At 51.9% G+C, this 13,318-nt stretch overlaps 3 protein-coding genes across 3 annotated transcripts; 1 reads left to right on the forward strand and 2 right to left on the reverse strand.

Moving 5' to 3' along the window:
• Window positions 1-454: 454 nt before the first annotated feature.
• On the reverse strand, window positions 455-3,170 carry BKA58DRAFT_95133 (uncharacterized protein). The gene is made up of 4 exons (XM_046176261.1): window positions 2,825-3,170; window positions 2,018-2,767; window positions 1,512-1,965; window positions 455-1,261 (listed from the first exon to the last, which is right to left on the reverse strand). The coding sequence occupies exons 1-4, from the start codon at window positions 2,908-2,910 to the stop codon at window positions 560-562; spliced, it is 1,992 nt and encodes a 663-aa protein (XP_046029233.1). The 5' UTR covers window positions 2,911-3,170; the 3' UTR covers window positions 455-559.
• Window positions 3,171-4,855: 1,685 nt separating this feature from the next.
• On the forward strand, window positions 4,856-6,000 carry BKA58DRAFT_377166 (uncharacterized protein). The gene is made up of 4 exons (XM_046169592.1): window positions 4,856-5,451; window positions 5,505-5,761; window positions 5,817-5,835; window positions 5,980-6,000. The coding sequence occupies exons 1-2, from the start codon at window positions 5,257-5,259 to the stop codon at window positions 5,571-5,573; spliced, it is 264 nt and encodes an 87-aa protein (XP_046029234.1). The 5' UTR covers window positions 4,856-5,256; the 3' UTR covers window positions 5,574-5,761; window positions 5,817-5,835; window positions 5,980-6,000.
• Window positions 6,001-8,022: 2,022 nt separating this feature from the next.
• BKA58DRAFT_398461 (uncharacterized protein) lies at window positions 8,023-12,794 on the reverse strand (the record flags this gene model as incomplete). The annotated part of the gene is made up of 3 exons (XM_046171485.1): window positions 8,023-8,943; window positions 8,991-9,283; window positions 9,776-12,794. The coding sequence occupies 3 exons, from the start codon at window positions 12,792-12,794 to the stop codon at window positions 8,023-8,025; spliced, it is 4,233 nt and encodes a 1,410-aa protein (XP_046029235.1).
• Window positions 12,795-13,318: the final 524 nt, after the last annotated feature.

The raw sequence follows: 13,318 nt of genomic DNA on the forward strand, positions 1-13,318 counted from the left end.
CATCTCTTGGCTACGCTTTCGTAATCTTCGAGATCGAGAAGGACGTCCGGGCCATGGCTGTGGTAATCCAGCACATGGATGGCCCTTGACACTTCATCTTGAAGAGGCAAGCCGGTGCGTCGATTAACCCATGGTACACATGTCAAATCGCTTAAAATATCCACGGTGGACTTAGTGCTGCATGCAAGCTCATCCTCCCGCACGTGTGCTTCTGATACCATGAGCTCCTTCCCGTCGGAAGAACTACCGGAGGATTGACATTCGTAGCTCTTTAGATCGCTAATGACCGGGAATCGCGGTATTCGTGTGCTGAGCCCTGGCAAATATGACGCTTTTGGATCTTGTGACATCGCGGTTCAACGTCGTCCGTGTTCCACGTGCTCCTTTTCGAAGCTTTGATCACTCGAAGATTGTAGGGTGTTTGCCGTTGTAAAAGCTGAACGTTACTTGAATGGTCAAAAGCTATACCATGCTACCGAATCTAAAATTGGCCCATTGTCAGGACCGGAAACTCCACCGCGCCGTTGTTGATATTCCTACTCTTCAAAGAAAGAAAAAACTATTGCTTGTACATCATAGGGTCGACAGGGTAACTCTGAATAGAAAACCGTGGGTCGTATGCTGTGGCATTAACGCCCATGTGATGACTCTGCATGTGGCCGTGCGAAGTGGGTAATTGCATGGTCGGATGACCTACGAGTTGCGACCCCCGTTGTGCCATAGGAGTCTCGTAGGGGCCCGGTGTCGTGGAAGTGCTCCTAGGAGCTGAGCTAGAGGAGTGGGAATGCGCTGTACTGTGGGAAGAGTCGTACAGGGACATGTCGCCTACGTGCGTGGTAGGTACATTGACCATGGAATGCTGGGTCGTATTGAAAGGGAGTTGGGCTCCAGTCTGCGCGGCCAGTCGACGAATCAGATCGTTGTTAGGATACGAGGGCGACGTTGCGTTCGGGTTTGCCGAGTAGTCGTCGGCGACATTGGAGGGAAGTGTCCCCGAGCCAGTAGAATTTAAGCCGAGCGTCGAAGCGGGAACCGTCTGGGGGAGGTTCAGAGACCGGGGAAGCGGAAGGTTCGGGAGGACCTCAGAGAGCTTGGTGAGGAGTAGAGGGAGGTATCGAGTCTGTCCTCCACGAAGAGTCGATATCAGTGTGAGGAAACGCGATACATAGTCGCGAGGGCCCAAAGCGAAAGCATCAGGCGAAAACGATGTGCATGCAACGACATCTGCTAGACAACACGCAATGTCGAATAGCTTCTCGATCTGCAGCGCTGTTAGCTAACGTTTGGCGTGACAGATAGGGTAAAACGTGGCAGGGGTATGGGTGGAAGGGACAGTGCTGCCAGTTTGGCTAGTCAGGGCATAGACGTCAGAGATAGACGTTGCCTAGTGCGGCACTAGCGCGATCGAATCCAACAGGGATTGTTGCAGCAAGAGATGGAGGGGCTCTAGCGGTGACAGTCTCCAAAAATTGGAGAGTGATGATGCGGAAAATTAACGGGAAAATACTCACCAGTCCGACGCCGTGCATCTCCATGGCTTGTTGCGAGAATTGATGCGAAATTGTGAGGAGGTCCCTTGCGATTTCGATTGGGTATTTGAATGTGAGTGGGATGTCGTTGGAGACGCTGCTCACAAGACCCTGGCAGACACTTAGCTGCCATGTCTGCGATCGTAGCCATTGTTGAGTTATGCGAATCTGCACTTCCTGGACCTCTGTGCACTCGAAGTATGCTGGTACCGCCTCGGAGAGCTGGGTTTGAATTTGCGTAATCCATGCAGCGCTTGCATGTGTGTTGTGCACTCGGTTCCAGAGGTTGATGTATGTGTCGTCGATAATCTTGAACATGTTGATCATAAGTTCCAGGCCAACGGCAATGGGTCGATCGGAGGGGACCTCGTCCAGCGAAGGAGGGTGAATGGTGGGGTATAATGTGATTGGGCGGTGTTTGTGTAGGGCATAGGTCCTACATGCAATTAGCAAAGGGTCTAGGAAGACGCGTGGATGTGAAGTCGTACCTCTCAGCGATAAAGAGGAGCCAGTATAGGACGCGCTTGCGCGAGATATCCAGAGGGTCATGTTTGTAAGTCTCCTCATCGTGCATGCCTAGCAGTTGCGCTTGTGTGGTGGCTTCCCGGAGGTATGCCCATGCTGTGTTCTCGCGCGCAAGTCCAAAGTAGCAACCAGAGTAGAACCATGATGTGAGCACGCTCATCTGGGAGGGGTTCTCGCGGTGGTCGTAGCCTTGTCGCACACGGACGGACTCTTCTAGGAGGACATGGCCGATGCCGACGTTTGACATGTGGACCATCTCTGGTCGTGGTAAGACGTTGACGGATGGTTTGTGGTTGGCCTGGATCATAACGTATGCACATAGTGCGACTACCATGCAATACGCCTCGGTGGAGCGGTCCATACCAACGGCGGCTTCTTGCGCTCTTTGGCGGTGCAAGACGGGTTCTGAAGGGTAGACATGGGCGAAGAAGTATTCTATGCAACTCTCGACGAGAGCGGGGGGCATGAGGCCCGGCGTGCGAGCGAATGTCGAGGATAATGACCGGCCATCGAAGCCAAGGTCAGTTGGGAATCCAGCAGCAAGTTGGGCATTGCGTTGAGTTTCGCGAAGTTCGGACAGGACTTTGGCACGACTGCCTTTAGGTCCTTTCTTCTGTGGGATGGCATTGTATGTGCATGCAAGGCCAGCAGAGACGCAGTTCTTGCAAGGGGCCGTGCCTTCGCCAATGCACTTTACTTTTCTTCTGTGACAGCTACAAGTTGATGATGTTAGTGGTGTGGCATGTGAATATGTACCGACGGCGACGTACCTATCGCAAGCCCGCTTGACCGGAGCAGTGGTGGTAGGAGTGGAAGCCATGTTGGAGGACAAGCTAGTGTGGGAACGTCTCGTCATCTACTTGATGAGGAATGCAGTCGCCGAGCGGATCCGCTGGTTCCTATTAGTACAACAGACATGTTGCGCCTACACTCGGGGAGATATCATCGAAGGTTCCTTGTGTCATTGTGCTTGAATGAATGCTCATTCGCACCTAGGTAACCTGGACGATTGAAAAGCCCAAGCGTCCAAAGTGCATATTAGACTCAACTAGTTAGCATCACTGCGCAAGTTGACATGGGGCTGATGGCTCGCGAGTCCAATGATCTAACATGGAGAAGCGGCCTGCGTCCCTGGTTCCACGGCTGGGGAAAGAGTCTGCAGGGCAGCGCGTCGGACGCCGGTCAAACGCCTACCACACGGTCGCAAGCCATGGGGCTTAGGCGGTCTGGTGGGCTGGACCTTGCTTGGAGAAACATCCTAGCCTGACCGCTGGGCATCCTGCAGCGTTGGCACGGGCGGTTCTTGCAAAGCGACGGGAGCTTCGTTAGTGCCTTACTAGGGTGCCTGTAACTAGCCGAGATTCCCCCGTTGGGCTGTTATGGGCAGGTATTCCGTAATGGATGTCCCGGAGTTTTTGCGATATATTTTCCAAGTGCTGATGCGGCTCTGGTATGATAAAGGGAACTGTGCACGCAAAATCTGGCATGGGCAAGGACGAGGGGTTCCGTCAGTGAGGCTACACGGTCTCCTCGACGGGATGTTAGGCCTCTGAACACTGTTCCAACTGGCGACATGGCCTCAACTCCGGGCTGACCGCTTCCCGAACATCAAAACTGGTACTGACTGGGCATGTCCCACGGATGGTCATGTCCCACGGATGGTCATGAAACGGAGCAATGGCGCCGACAGTTGCTCCATACTTGACGAGTCTTCATGTACACCTCATTGGCGGTTTGGGCCGGTGTTTGCCGCGCAGTCGTCGTCATGCCACCCAACAGGTATGACAGAGGTCATGCATCTGGTCGGGAGGTAAGGTAACCTGTAGCCATGATCCGAATTCGTATTCGATGGGTAGTTTCAGCGAGGCGCAGCTGGCGATGCGTTGGTAAGGTTCGCGGAAATACCCCTGGTAAGCGTAGCGAGTGAGGGCGGCATGGGATGCCGCATTCGCCACGAGGCGTCGTCGACCATTGTGCTTCTCCGCACAAGATAGCAAACTCAGAGTTTCTGTACTGGGGACAGTAGCGACTCCCTCATGGCTTATATCCTCTTTCCTAAAGGGCCTTTTGCGGTCTCCACCGTCGGATCGAGACAGTCAAGGTTCCGAGATGCTGCCGGCAGCGATCAAAATTGGTTCAACGGCGTCGAGACCGCGAATGAGACACGCTGGACCCGCCTCCAGAAGTAGGTTTGCCACCAGTCGTATCATGGGTACGCCACACGTAATGGCTCGGAAGGCAGCAAGATTGCTCACTGGAAGAAACTCAAAAGTTCGTGAGATGCTGTCTTGGTAATGGGTGAATAAGCGATGGTGTTGAGGCTTGTTGTAGATCCGGGGCGTTGGCAATGCTATGTATGTACCTTCCCATGTCTATGCTCCGTTAGCGGCTGCGCCATTGGTAAGATTCGTGATGCTTGGCATGAGCTCCGCGGAGGACTGAAGCCAACGTCACTCGTTAGCATGAACATAGCGTTTTGATGTCTGCAACATACGATATGGCTTCGTGGAGATGTATTTTGATCAAAAAGAAGCGGTTTCCTGCGATGACACCATGCAGTCCCATGCATGGTGTGGACAGAACTCTATCCCTCGATAAAGAAGGCACCACTGCCCGTCCGATTTGTCGAAACAATGTAAGGCCATCCGTCTATGCCGATTGAGTCATGTATCGTGAAAAGGCAGATCAAAAACTAGATACGGTAATACCTCCGGCACATCATTCTGACGTTCGTACGAGGTAGAACGCGGGAAGAGTCAGTGCCCTGAGCTCAGGCTGCACATCCCAGGTAAGACTCAGCGTACATCGTCTGACCGATTGTTCGTACATGGAATGATCTTCACGGCCTTTGCGTATATTGTTTGAACGTCATGTGTTACCGACTGTTCGACGACTGTCTCATCAGTCAGGTAGGCAAGATATGATGTCTATCTACCAACTTGCTTTGCTAACACCGAATCTTCCCTTGGTACTATGCATCGATAAAAGCGCCATGGTATCCCCGAGACGTCCTCTTGTACAATGAAGAGATTTGTCCACAAGCGATATGTTTTGGAGAGCCTGGTCAAGATCAGTTGGATATGTAGACCGGTGAGGATTGGATTTGGAAGGATGAGTTGTGTTTGGTGATTGATGATCTTAACCTTTGTCATGTGTTTAACTTTTAGACGAAAGTTTGTACGGGTAGACGAATCTAGGCGAGATGTTAAGAAGATTGTGCTTGGTACTTTGCTTACTTGTTTCAGATTTCGGCAGTGACTGCCGTATTGTTATGAAAGGTACTCTGGGTGTCTCAGAGAGGTCGAAGGAGATGAGTACTGCTTCTCTCGGCCACCGCGGACTCCGAGTAGCGATTCTACCTCGCAGATTGAACTGCAAGTTAACACGTCTTTGCGGAGTAGTTCCTCTGCTTCATCAACTGGTCGTGAGAAAGCTAATAGCACTTGACAGATGAACTACCTTCTATGGCGGCGTGATTGCTACATAGCTACCTTGGTAGTCTCAAAGCTCTATCGGTAACTGTGAGCATGCTCTCCTAGCCGTGTTGTGGTCGCGCTCATCTCGTGATGATTCGATTGCAACGACCTTAAGCGGTACTTTGGGTGGTTGGGTATGTAACGTTGGAATGACGCTGATTTGCCGACAGAGTCTGAATTGATACGTCTCCATTTGCATCTACGGTACGGCGATGTGCTAGCACCACTTAGGTACTTTCATATCTTATCTGATTGCTGTCATACATGTATCGGTGCTAAGATGTAGACACTATGATGCTACCCAGGTAAGGAACACAACATGTGCTCGTAATGCTGGTTTACATCTTACGCTCACAAATTACGTATCGATCGTAAGTAAGCCTTGCGACAGCCCTCATACACGAGATACATCATCTCTAATACAGCGATGTCATCCAACCTCAGTCTAGAACATCAATCATCAAATATGTCATCGTTACATGACTCAATCTAGAAATGCAAGGCTCGCATCGGCGCTTCGTACTTACAAAATAAGGAGGTGTGCCTGGCTTCAATGCATCGCAGCCATGCTTCTCAGTGGAATTCCATCTCAACAACCAAAGTACACGACAATCTTGTGCTGCTGCTGATGCCTAAAATAGGGACGGGGGGAACGAAACTGCGCACTTATGCTCACAACTTCCTGTCTTCTTCATGTCACATCATACAGAGTCTTCACGCTTCCTTCTCGGTGAATGGCTGAGTCTCGGCGAGAGGCTGCATACATCTCAACTTATGTACCATGTAGTTGTAAGAACGACAAATCGATGAATTTAGAGAATGTGATCTAGACTGAAGGTCCTCGTGTGCTATCTCTTTGCTTTTTTAGGACTGCTTTCCGGTTGAACCATCTCATGTTAGCGCTTAAACATTAGTTGTGTATTACCTTGTCCCCGTATCGCACCTCTTCACTACTTGTAACTGGAGTAGTCGTGGGAAGCTCATCTGACTGTTAGGATTTGACAGTGTATATGCGGTGAAACACGATACGGGCCTTGTAGCCGACCGGCGAGGCCAGGTATCGCCAAGATAGTTTTGACATTTGGAACGTAAGTGTAGTGCCAAGGTGTCTAGACTTGTTCGTACAGAGACCGTGCTGCTTGGGGTCTGTCGACAATGTTGTCCGTATCGATGTCTATAGAATGGTTACGTCGAGAGTGCGAATGTAATCGTGAAAGTGGAAAATTTCTTTTAGTGCCGGTTAATCCGTCCGTGGGTGGTTGACGAAGACCAAGTCACTGATTGATGCGTGTGCAGTAAACATCCTTTCCTACCTGCAACTTCCATGTAGTACTTGTGTAGGCCTTCACGCATGCCTGTAATCACACGTTGCACATGCTTGTTATTCCACATTAGCTCTTACGTCGGAAAACTCTGCCTATAACTTGATGCCTTCTCCGAGTACTTAATCCTTCTTTCCCTTATATTGCTCGTCCGCTCAGCGTGCTGCTACTCTTTTCGTTAATTCTCTCGACTACATTACAGTGTCCTACATTACCAGACAACAGCAAACAAATGAATTGTTAATCTAGTTAAAGTCGTAACCCCCTTTGTAGACTATGGGTTGGAAGACGCTGTTCAAGGACCTCTTCTCCGAATATGTCCGTGTACATAGTCCAACACATAGCAAACTTATCCACGAAACCCGTGTGCGAGGACGCATCGAATCAGGTGCGTATTTGTAGGAATTCTTCAGTATACCAGTCCATTGACGACAGGCGAAGAACAACATAGGAGGATATGGCTAAGCTTGAGGCTTTACGCAAAACCCAAGTCATGAATTTGAGGGTAATACAATCATCTAGTTGTCAAAGAGAAGATGTAAGTGCCTGGCTAGTGACCAAGAGTGGGAAGAAGGCGCTTCCGTACTTGTTGTACCCGTTATCGAGAACGTACCCTGGACACATGAGTGGCGTCTCCGTCGAACCAGTGTACATGTTGGGAAGAGTGTATTGTTGCCTGGGAACAAAAACTCGAAGAAAAAGAGTTTCATGGTATAAATATAACTCTACCAGCCAGCCACAGCCGTCAAACATTCACGATAACAATGGACCGCATGCCTTCTAGTCTTCGAAACTCCCAGCTTCTATATCAAGCCAATAGGCACCAACCACGACGAACGTTTCCCCATTCCACACATGAAGCCTCCCCATCGACACATACGGGCGCAGTGGCAACTGGCATGATGCCCGAATGAAGGCGCGGGTCAGTCCATCGGTTACAGTCACTTTGAGGCGCTCGCCTTGATACTAAAACGGCCCTCCACCCCATTGCCAAGCGCGAATGTACGTTTCTCCATTCCAGATAAACTATATTCCTTGATAGCAATACGAATCTCGACTCGTTTGGTACCCGGGCGCGTTGTTGTAGTAATCACATGCATTATAGGCAGCCTCCAGTTGCGCCGTTGCGGTAAGCATTCGGATGTGCGCAACTCGATCAACGTCATGCGTCTAGTATGCGTTTTGGGGCACCTGGTAGCCGCCCATCTGCGCTTGTTGGGCCTGAGCATGAGCCTGTGCCTGGGCCTGCATCTGCATCTCCTGCTGCCGTTGTGGGAGGTCGTTGAACCAAGGATGTTGCAATGCGTTCGCAGCAGATATGCGCATCTCCGGCCGCAGCTGAAGCATGCAGTTGAGTAGGCTGAGCCCAACCTGGTCGACTTGCGGTAGAATAAGGCGCAGGTCCTGGGTGTGGTATACGGGGAAATTGTTCTTGTATTCTGGCAGCTGCGAGATACCCGGCCATGACCGCTCCGATGGTGTGCCCATCAGCCTGAAGATCTTCTGGACTTGGTCTTCGTTGGTGGTTCCGGGGAACAGCGGCCGCCCGGTGTACATCTCCGCCATGATGCAGCCTGCTGACCAGATGTCGATGCTGGTGTTGTAGGTCCGGCTGCCGAGCAGGACATCGGGGGCGCGATACCAAAGGGTTACGACTTCGTTGGAGAAGGTGTTGACTGGAATGCCAAAGGCGCGAGCGAGACCAAAATCGGCCAGCTTCAACTGGCCACGGTTATTGATCAGAAGGTTCTGGGGCTTCAGGTCGCGGTGCAGGACGCGGGCTTCGTGGCAGAAGGCGATTCCTTTGAGCAGCTGGTACATGAAGGACTTGATGGTGGCGGGGTCCAGAGCACCGCGATCGCCGCGCGAGTCCATGTATCTCTTGAGGTCCTTGTCCATGAACTCGAAGACGAGCATGAGCTTGTTCTCGGTATGTATGACATCGTGCAGCAGGACGATGTTCTCGTGGCGCAGCTCCTTCATAAGGGAGATTTCGCGGATGGCCGTCGAGGGCGTGCCTTCCTCCGAGTCGAGGTGGATCTCCTTGAGGGCTACGAGTTCGCCCGTCTGGCGGTTGCGGCCCTTGAACACCTGCGCGAGTTAGCACGCGGTATGCCCAATACGGCGTAACTGCCTACCGTGGCATAGGTGCCCTCGCCGAGCTTCTCGAGCTGCTGGAAGGAGCTGGGGTGTCTGCGGTTGTCCATGGTAGGCACGAGGGGCTGTGTGTGGCCGTCGCCGAGGTTGCGGACGCTGATGGACGAGTCGGTGCGGTGCGGGGCGACAAGCGTGCCGGCGTGGACGGGCTGGAGACTGCCCGGGGGCGCTCGCGAGGTGAACTTGGGGTCCCAGAGGATGGCCGAGGCGGTCGTGAGCTGGCTGGCAATGCGCAGGGGCGAGGGCGGCGGGCGAGGCTTGTCGGGGGCTGGGGCTGGTGACGCCGTTTTGGTGAGCGAGGGGGATGATTAAATAAAAGGGTCCAGTCGCGACAGCAGCGCAGGCAGGCGATCGTCGTTGGCGCTTGGGTGGAGAATGATTGTTGCACGAGTCCGTGGGTGGGATGTGAGTGGGTTTGGTGGGGCGCCAGAGTAGCCGCCTGCCTTTGCGCTATGCCTGTCAAACTTCTGCCTTCAGCCATGGGCTTTGGTCTTCATCAACCCAGTTGCTAATTCTGGACATAGTCATTAAACATATTGCTTTGAGACATTCTTACTGGACACGGCACCACAACCGTATTCTGGCTGCTGGCATGATATTCCTCTCTAAGTAAAGGGATACTTGCTACACTTGGCATTCATCAACGATGCGCATCACTGGTTCTTCAGGAGCTTGCAGAAAGAGTATCAAACTGGATTTACCGCAGCAAGATGGGATCTGTAGCATCTGTCTGATGTTCCCGCCCATCATGACCCAAGCCACTAACTAAACAGATACACCTGAGAAGGAAGATCCATAATCTGCCATAGCCCTTTCACTTTCCTCAGCGCACGTAAGTCCAGATCCCGCTGATCCGGAAGCTTCCTGGCCTTGACATCATCAGTGTCTCCGGAAGGTTCAGCTTCGGGCGAGTCATCCCCTGCTCTCTCCTTCCCCTTCCCTCTGGCCTCTGTTGCACCTGCAAGATCACAGCCCACTACATCTGGGGAGTCGTCCTCCGTCCCAGCAGATGATCCTGCAGCACTGCCACCACTTTCCTTTGCTTCAACGACCCAGCACACACTCGTGCTACGGAGCTTTGGCCGCGGCAAAACCTCCCATTCAGGATTATACGGTGTTGCCACCAGACAAGGTCCGTCCACGTCGAAGGTGGCCAACAGCGTTCTCTCCCGCAACCTCTCTTTTCGATCTGACCAAAGATCCCTGCGCAGAATCTCCGGATACGTCACCATGGTGTGGCGGCTGCTCCCTTGATTCCCATTTCTAGCGAGCGTGCTTTCAATGCCGACGGTAAGAAATTGGCGCGCGAGTTGACGGCTTATGGTTGAGCGTTGGGATGCTGGGATCGCGGATAGATGTTCGTTGTGCGCTTCTAGGTCTTCTTCGTAGGTGGTGCTGGTGTGTGAGCCGGGAGGTGAGGTAAGACGGGCTGGTCGTTTGGGTGGCGTGTAAGTTCCACACCAGAGTCGTCCGTGCTGCATGATGCGGTCGATGAACCACAACTGTGCGAGGCTCGCTTCGAGAGTCTCATCGAGCTGTAACGTGGCAAAAGGCCGGTTCACAACGTCGGGGTGGGCAAAGAGCGTATCGTCGACTTCATCTGGTAGTTGGTGCTCCAAGCTGACTCCATCCGTGCGGACAGAGTGCCATATGCTGTTGGCCAGTCCCTTCATTAATTCTCCTTTCTCTTCAGACGCGGCCAGCGTGTACCTGATATACCGGAGAACGCCAAAGATGATCTGAGAGATTGTGTTGCGCATTGCAGGGACTTGCCGGACGCGTTTCGCATCGAGTTTTCGCTTTACTTGTATGCCGGTGTGGTCGAGGTTTCCCCATACAGACGATCCATTTGGGATATGACCCCAACGACGGAAATCCTGACGAGCTTGTGTGGCTACATTGGGTTGGTTGAACCGCTGGATGAATGCCACTTGACGCGCACGAGCTTGTTCGTCGGTCTCGTCTTTTTGGCGCTCAAAAAGTATGACCCAGCATTTATAGGATTCCCATATGTCGGCCCACTCCGCCTGTATGGGTGTAAAGTCGATTTCGCGATCCACTGACCAAAGATACGAATGGAGAAGCATTCCTTCGGCAGTGAATCTGCCCTGTCTGCTTGTTTGGAGTCGTATATTGATGTAGTCGCGAACTTCACAGTATTCGATTCGGTTCGCCTCTAGGAAGATGTTTTGGAACAAGGTCGAGCTTGATACACTTCCAGCGTAGGTATCTTCTTGGTTCTTACGGTCCCCAGGTAGATACGCCTCTGGTACTAGCAAAGACAGATCGCCATTGCTCAATGCCAATGCCAATATAGCTAGGCGCAATGAATGGCAATTGGCGTTGACTTTCCTTGTGTCTAATCGGAAGTCGTAATCGCACATATTCGCTATAATAGCAAGCCTGTCAGCATTGAAGTAACATTCGCGATGCTTCAGCAATGTCAGAGCTCCCGCGGCATTGATCGTAGGACGCTTCCCGTAGAACCCCTCGGTGTGAGCTTGTACGATCTGATTGATTGTGTTTGCTTTCTCGGTTCTTGGATGGAGACGATCTGCTACTTCAAGCACGGATCGAGCTCCCGGGTAGACTTCTTCTGACCCGAGCCCATACCGGGCAAGATAGTTTCCCATGTGAACAAAGTCGCGTGTAAGCAAAGATTGCATCTGATCGAGAATGCGCCAGAATCCACGCAAGTGCATGCAGACGAGCTTTGAATCCCAGATCCCACGATTACCGTCGAGTGAATGGTAAGGACGAAGATCCTCTCCCTCCGCTCGCCCAAATCGAAAGCTAGATTGGAAGATAAGGCCTGGACCGCGCCGGAAAGCCAGCATCAGTCCGTCTCCGGAACATGTGGCCTCTTGGACAACCCACGCACGGGTGTACCAACGGTCTTGACTGGTTCTATGAAGAAAGTCCAGGATTTGTTCGCAGAAGCGGCGGTCGATTATACTTGACTTTCTTCTTTGGTCAGGATATAACAAAGTCTCGATAGCTGTGAGTTGCTCTTGCGATATGATTTCGACGTCGAGCAAACCCGCCGTGACCGCAGCTCTGTTGTACACAATGTCCATCGACTGTATTCCAAGTTCCTGCTCTTCCCAATCTTCTTTCGGGCTGTTTTCAGTCGGCTGGGGAAGGCATTCTTGATCGATCCATATCATACGAAATCCGTATGAATTGGCAAAGTCCACAGCACGATCTAGAACATCGTCGAGAGCGCGACTGGCGCGGACGCGTCCGTCGAGACCACGGACTGTGTAGGTTCTCGGTGTCGGGTTTTCTCCACGAGGAGGCCAGCAGTATGACACTGCTACGTAGTGTATACATATGTCGCACGAGCTGATGCCGTCCCCATTGAACCATTCCGGATGATCAAGCACCGGATTGACCAGACGAAACTTTCTAGGCTTCCACCTGTGCGGGAACTCGGGATATGATGCGCAAACGCGGCATTTAGTCTGTGTGGAATCGTTGGGTTGTTTCGAGCGTTCAGCCACACCGACTCTCTCTGCATTTGGAGCCTCGCCACCACCTTCTGGGTCTCGGGCTTTGACATTTCCAAGACTCAAGTTTAAAGCGTATTGTTCCTTCGCTTCTTCGTCGTCACTGTCGAAATCGTTAAGTTTGGCATCGGAGTCATCATAGACCAAGAAGCGGATGCGCCTTGACGCCCAGTGTCGAGCATCCGCTCGCTCAAAGGTGTGTTCTGAGATTTTCGCCATCTCTCCAAAGAAATCTGATCCTACAGATGTCGCAGTGTTCATTAGATCGTTCTCCATGGTTGATGTTCCGTTGTGATAATCGGATTTGCGAATGTCAATCTTCTTCTCTTTGCTGTAAATTGTAGTATTTGCTCGCTCGTTTCTTGGACTGACATCCAAGAAATCCGCTGCTGTTTCAGTAAGATGCTTAAAATCGTTGTTGGGAACTCCTCATTCCGAAAGAATCTTGGGCAATATATACCTTCACCGGTGATAAGGCAGCAGTTGCGAGGCTGAAAACGCCCACATGCGTTCCGAATAGCTTACGCGTATGGTCATACCGACCATTCAGGAGTCCTTGGTTATACCGGAAATAAGCGCCGACATTTGCATGCAGATGATCTGTAACTCATTGCGGCATGCTGTGCGATGTGCAGTCGAGCCGTCTCAGAAGAGGCTGTGTAATACACACCGGTGCAAGGATGCGAAGAGACAGATTCTCTGCGTTCTTCCAGGAGTGCTGGCTAGTCAGACGCGCGAATGACATCATACTCGGCATAGCATGCGCGTATTGCAGCGATACGTTAGAAGCTGTGAGCTAT

The sequence above is a fragment of the Alternaria rosae genome (assembly GCF_020736505.1).
Source record: "Alternaria rosae strain MPI-PUGE-AT-0040 chromosome Unknown BKA58scaffold_2, whole genome shotgun sequence".
NCBI lineage: Eukaryota > Fungi > Ascomycota > Dothideomycetes > Pleosporales > Pleosporaceae > Alternaria > Alternaria rosae.

Coding starts and splice junctions, on each gene's coding strand:
- BKA58DRAFT_95133 (XM_046176261.1), bottom strand. CDS start 2,910: ATGACGAGACGTTCCCACACTAGCTTGTCCTCCAACATGGCTTCCACT. Junction 1,966..2,017: donor CTCCTCTTTATCGCTGAGAG/GTACGACTTCAC, acceptor AATTGCATGTAG/GACCTATGCCCTACACAAAC. Junction 1,262..1,511: donor AGATGCACGGCGTCGGACTG/GTGAGTATTTTC, acceptor ACAGCGCTGCAG/ATCGAGAAGCTATTCGACAT.
- BKA58DRAFT_377166 (XM_046169592.1), top strand. CDS start 5,257: ATGTTAAGAAGATTGTGCTTGGTACTTTGCTTACTTGTTTCAGATTTC. Junction 5,452..5,504: donor AGTTAACACGTCTTTGCGGA/GTAGTTCCTCTG, acceptor AGCACTTGACAG/ATGAACTACCTTCTATGGCG.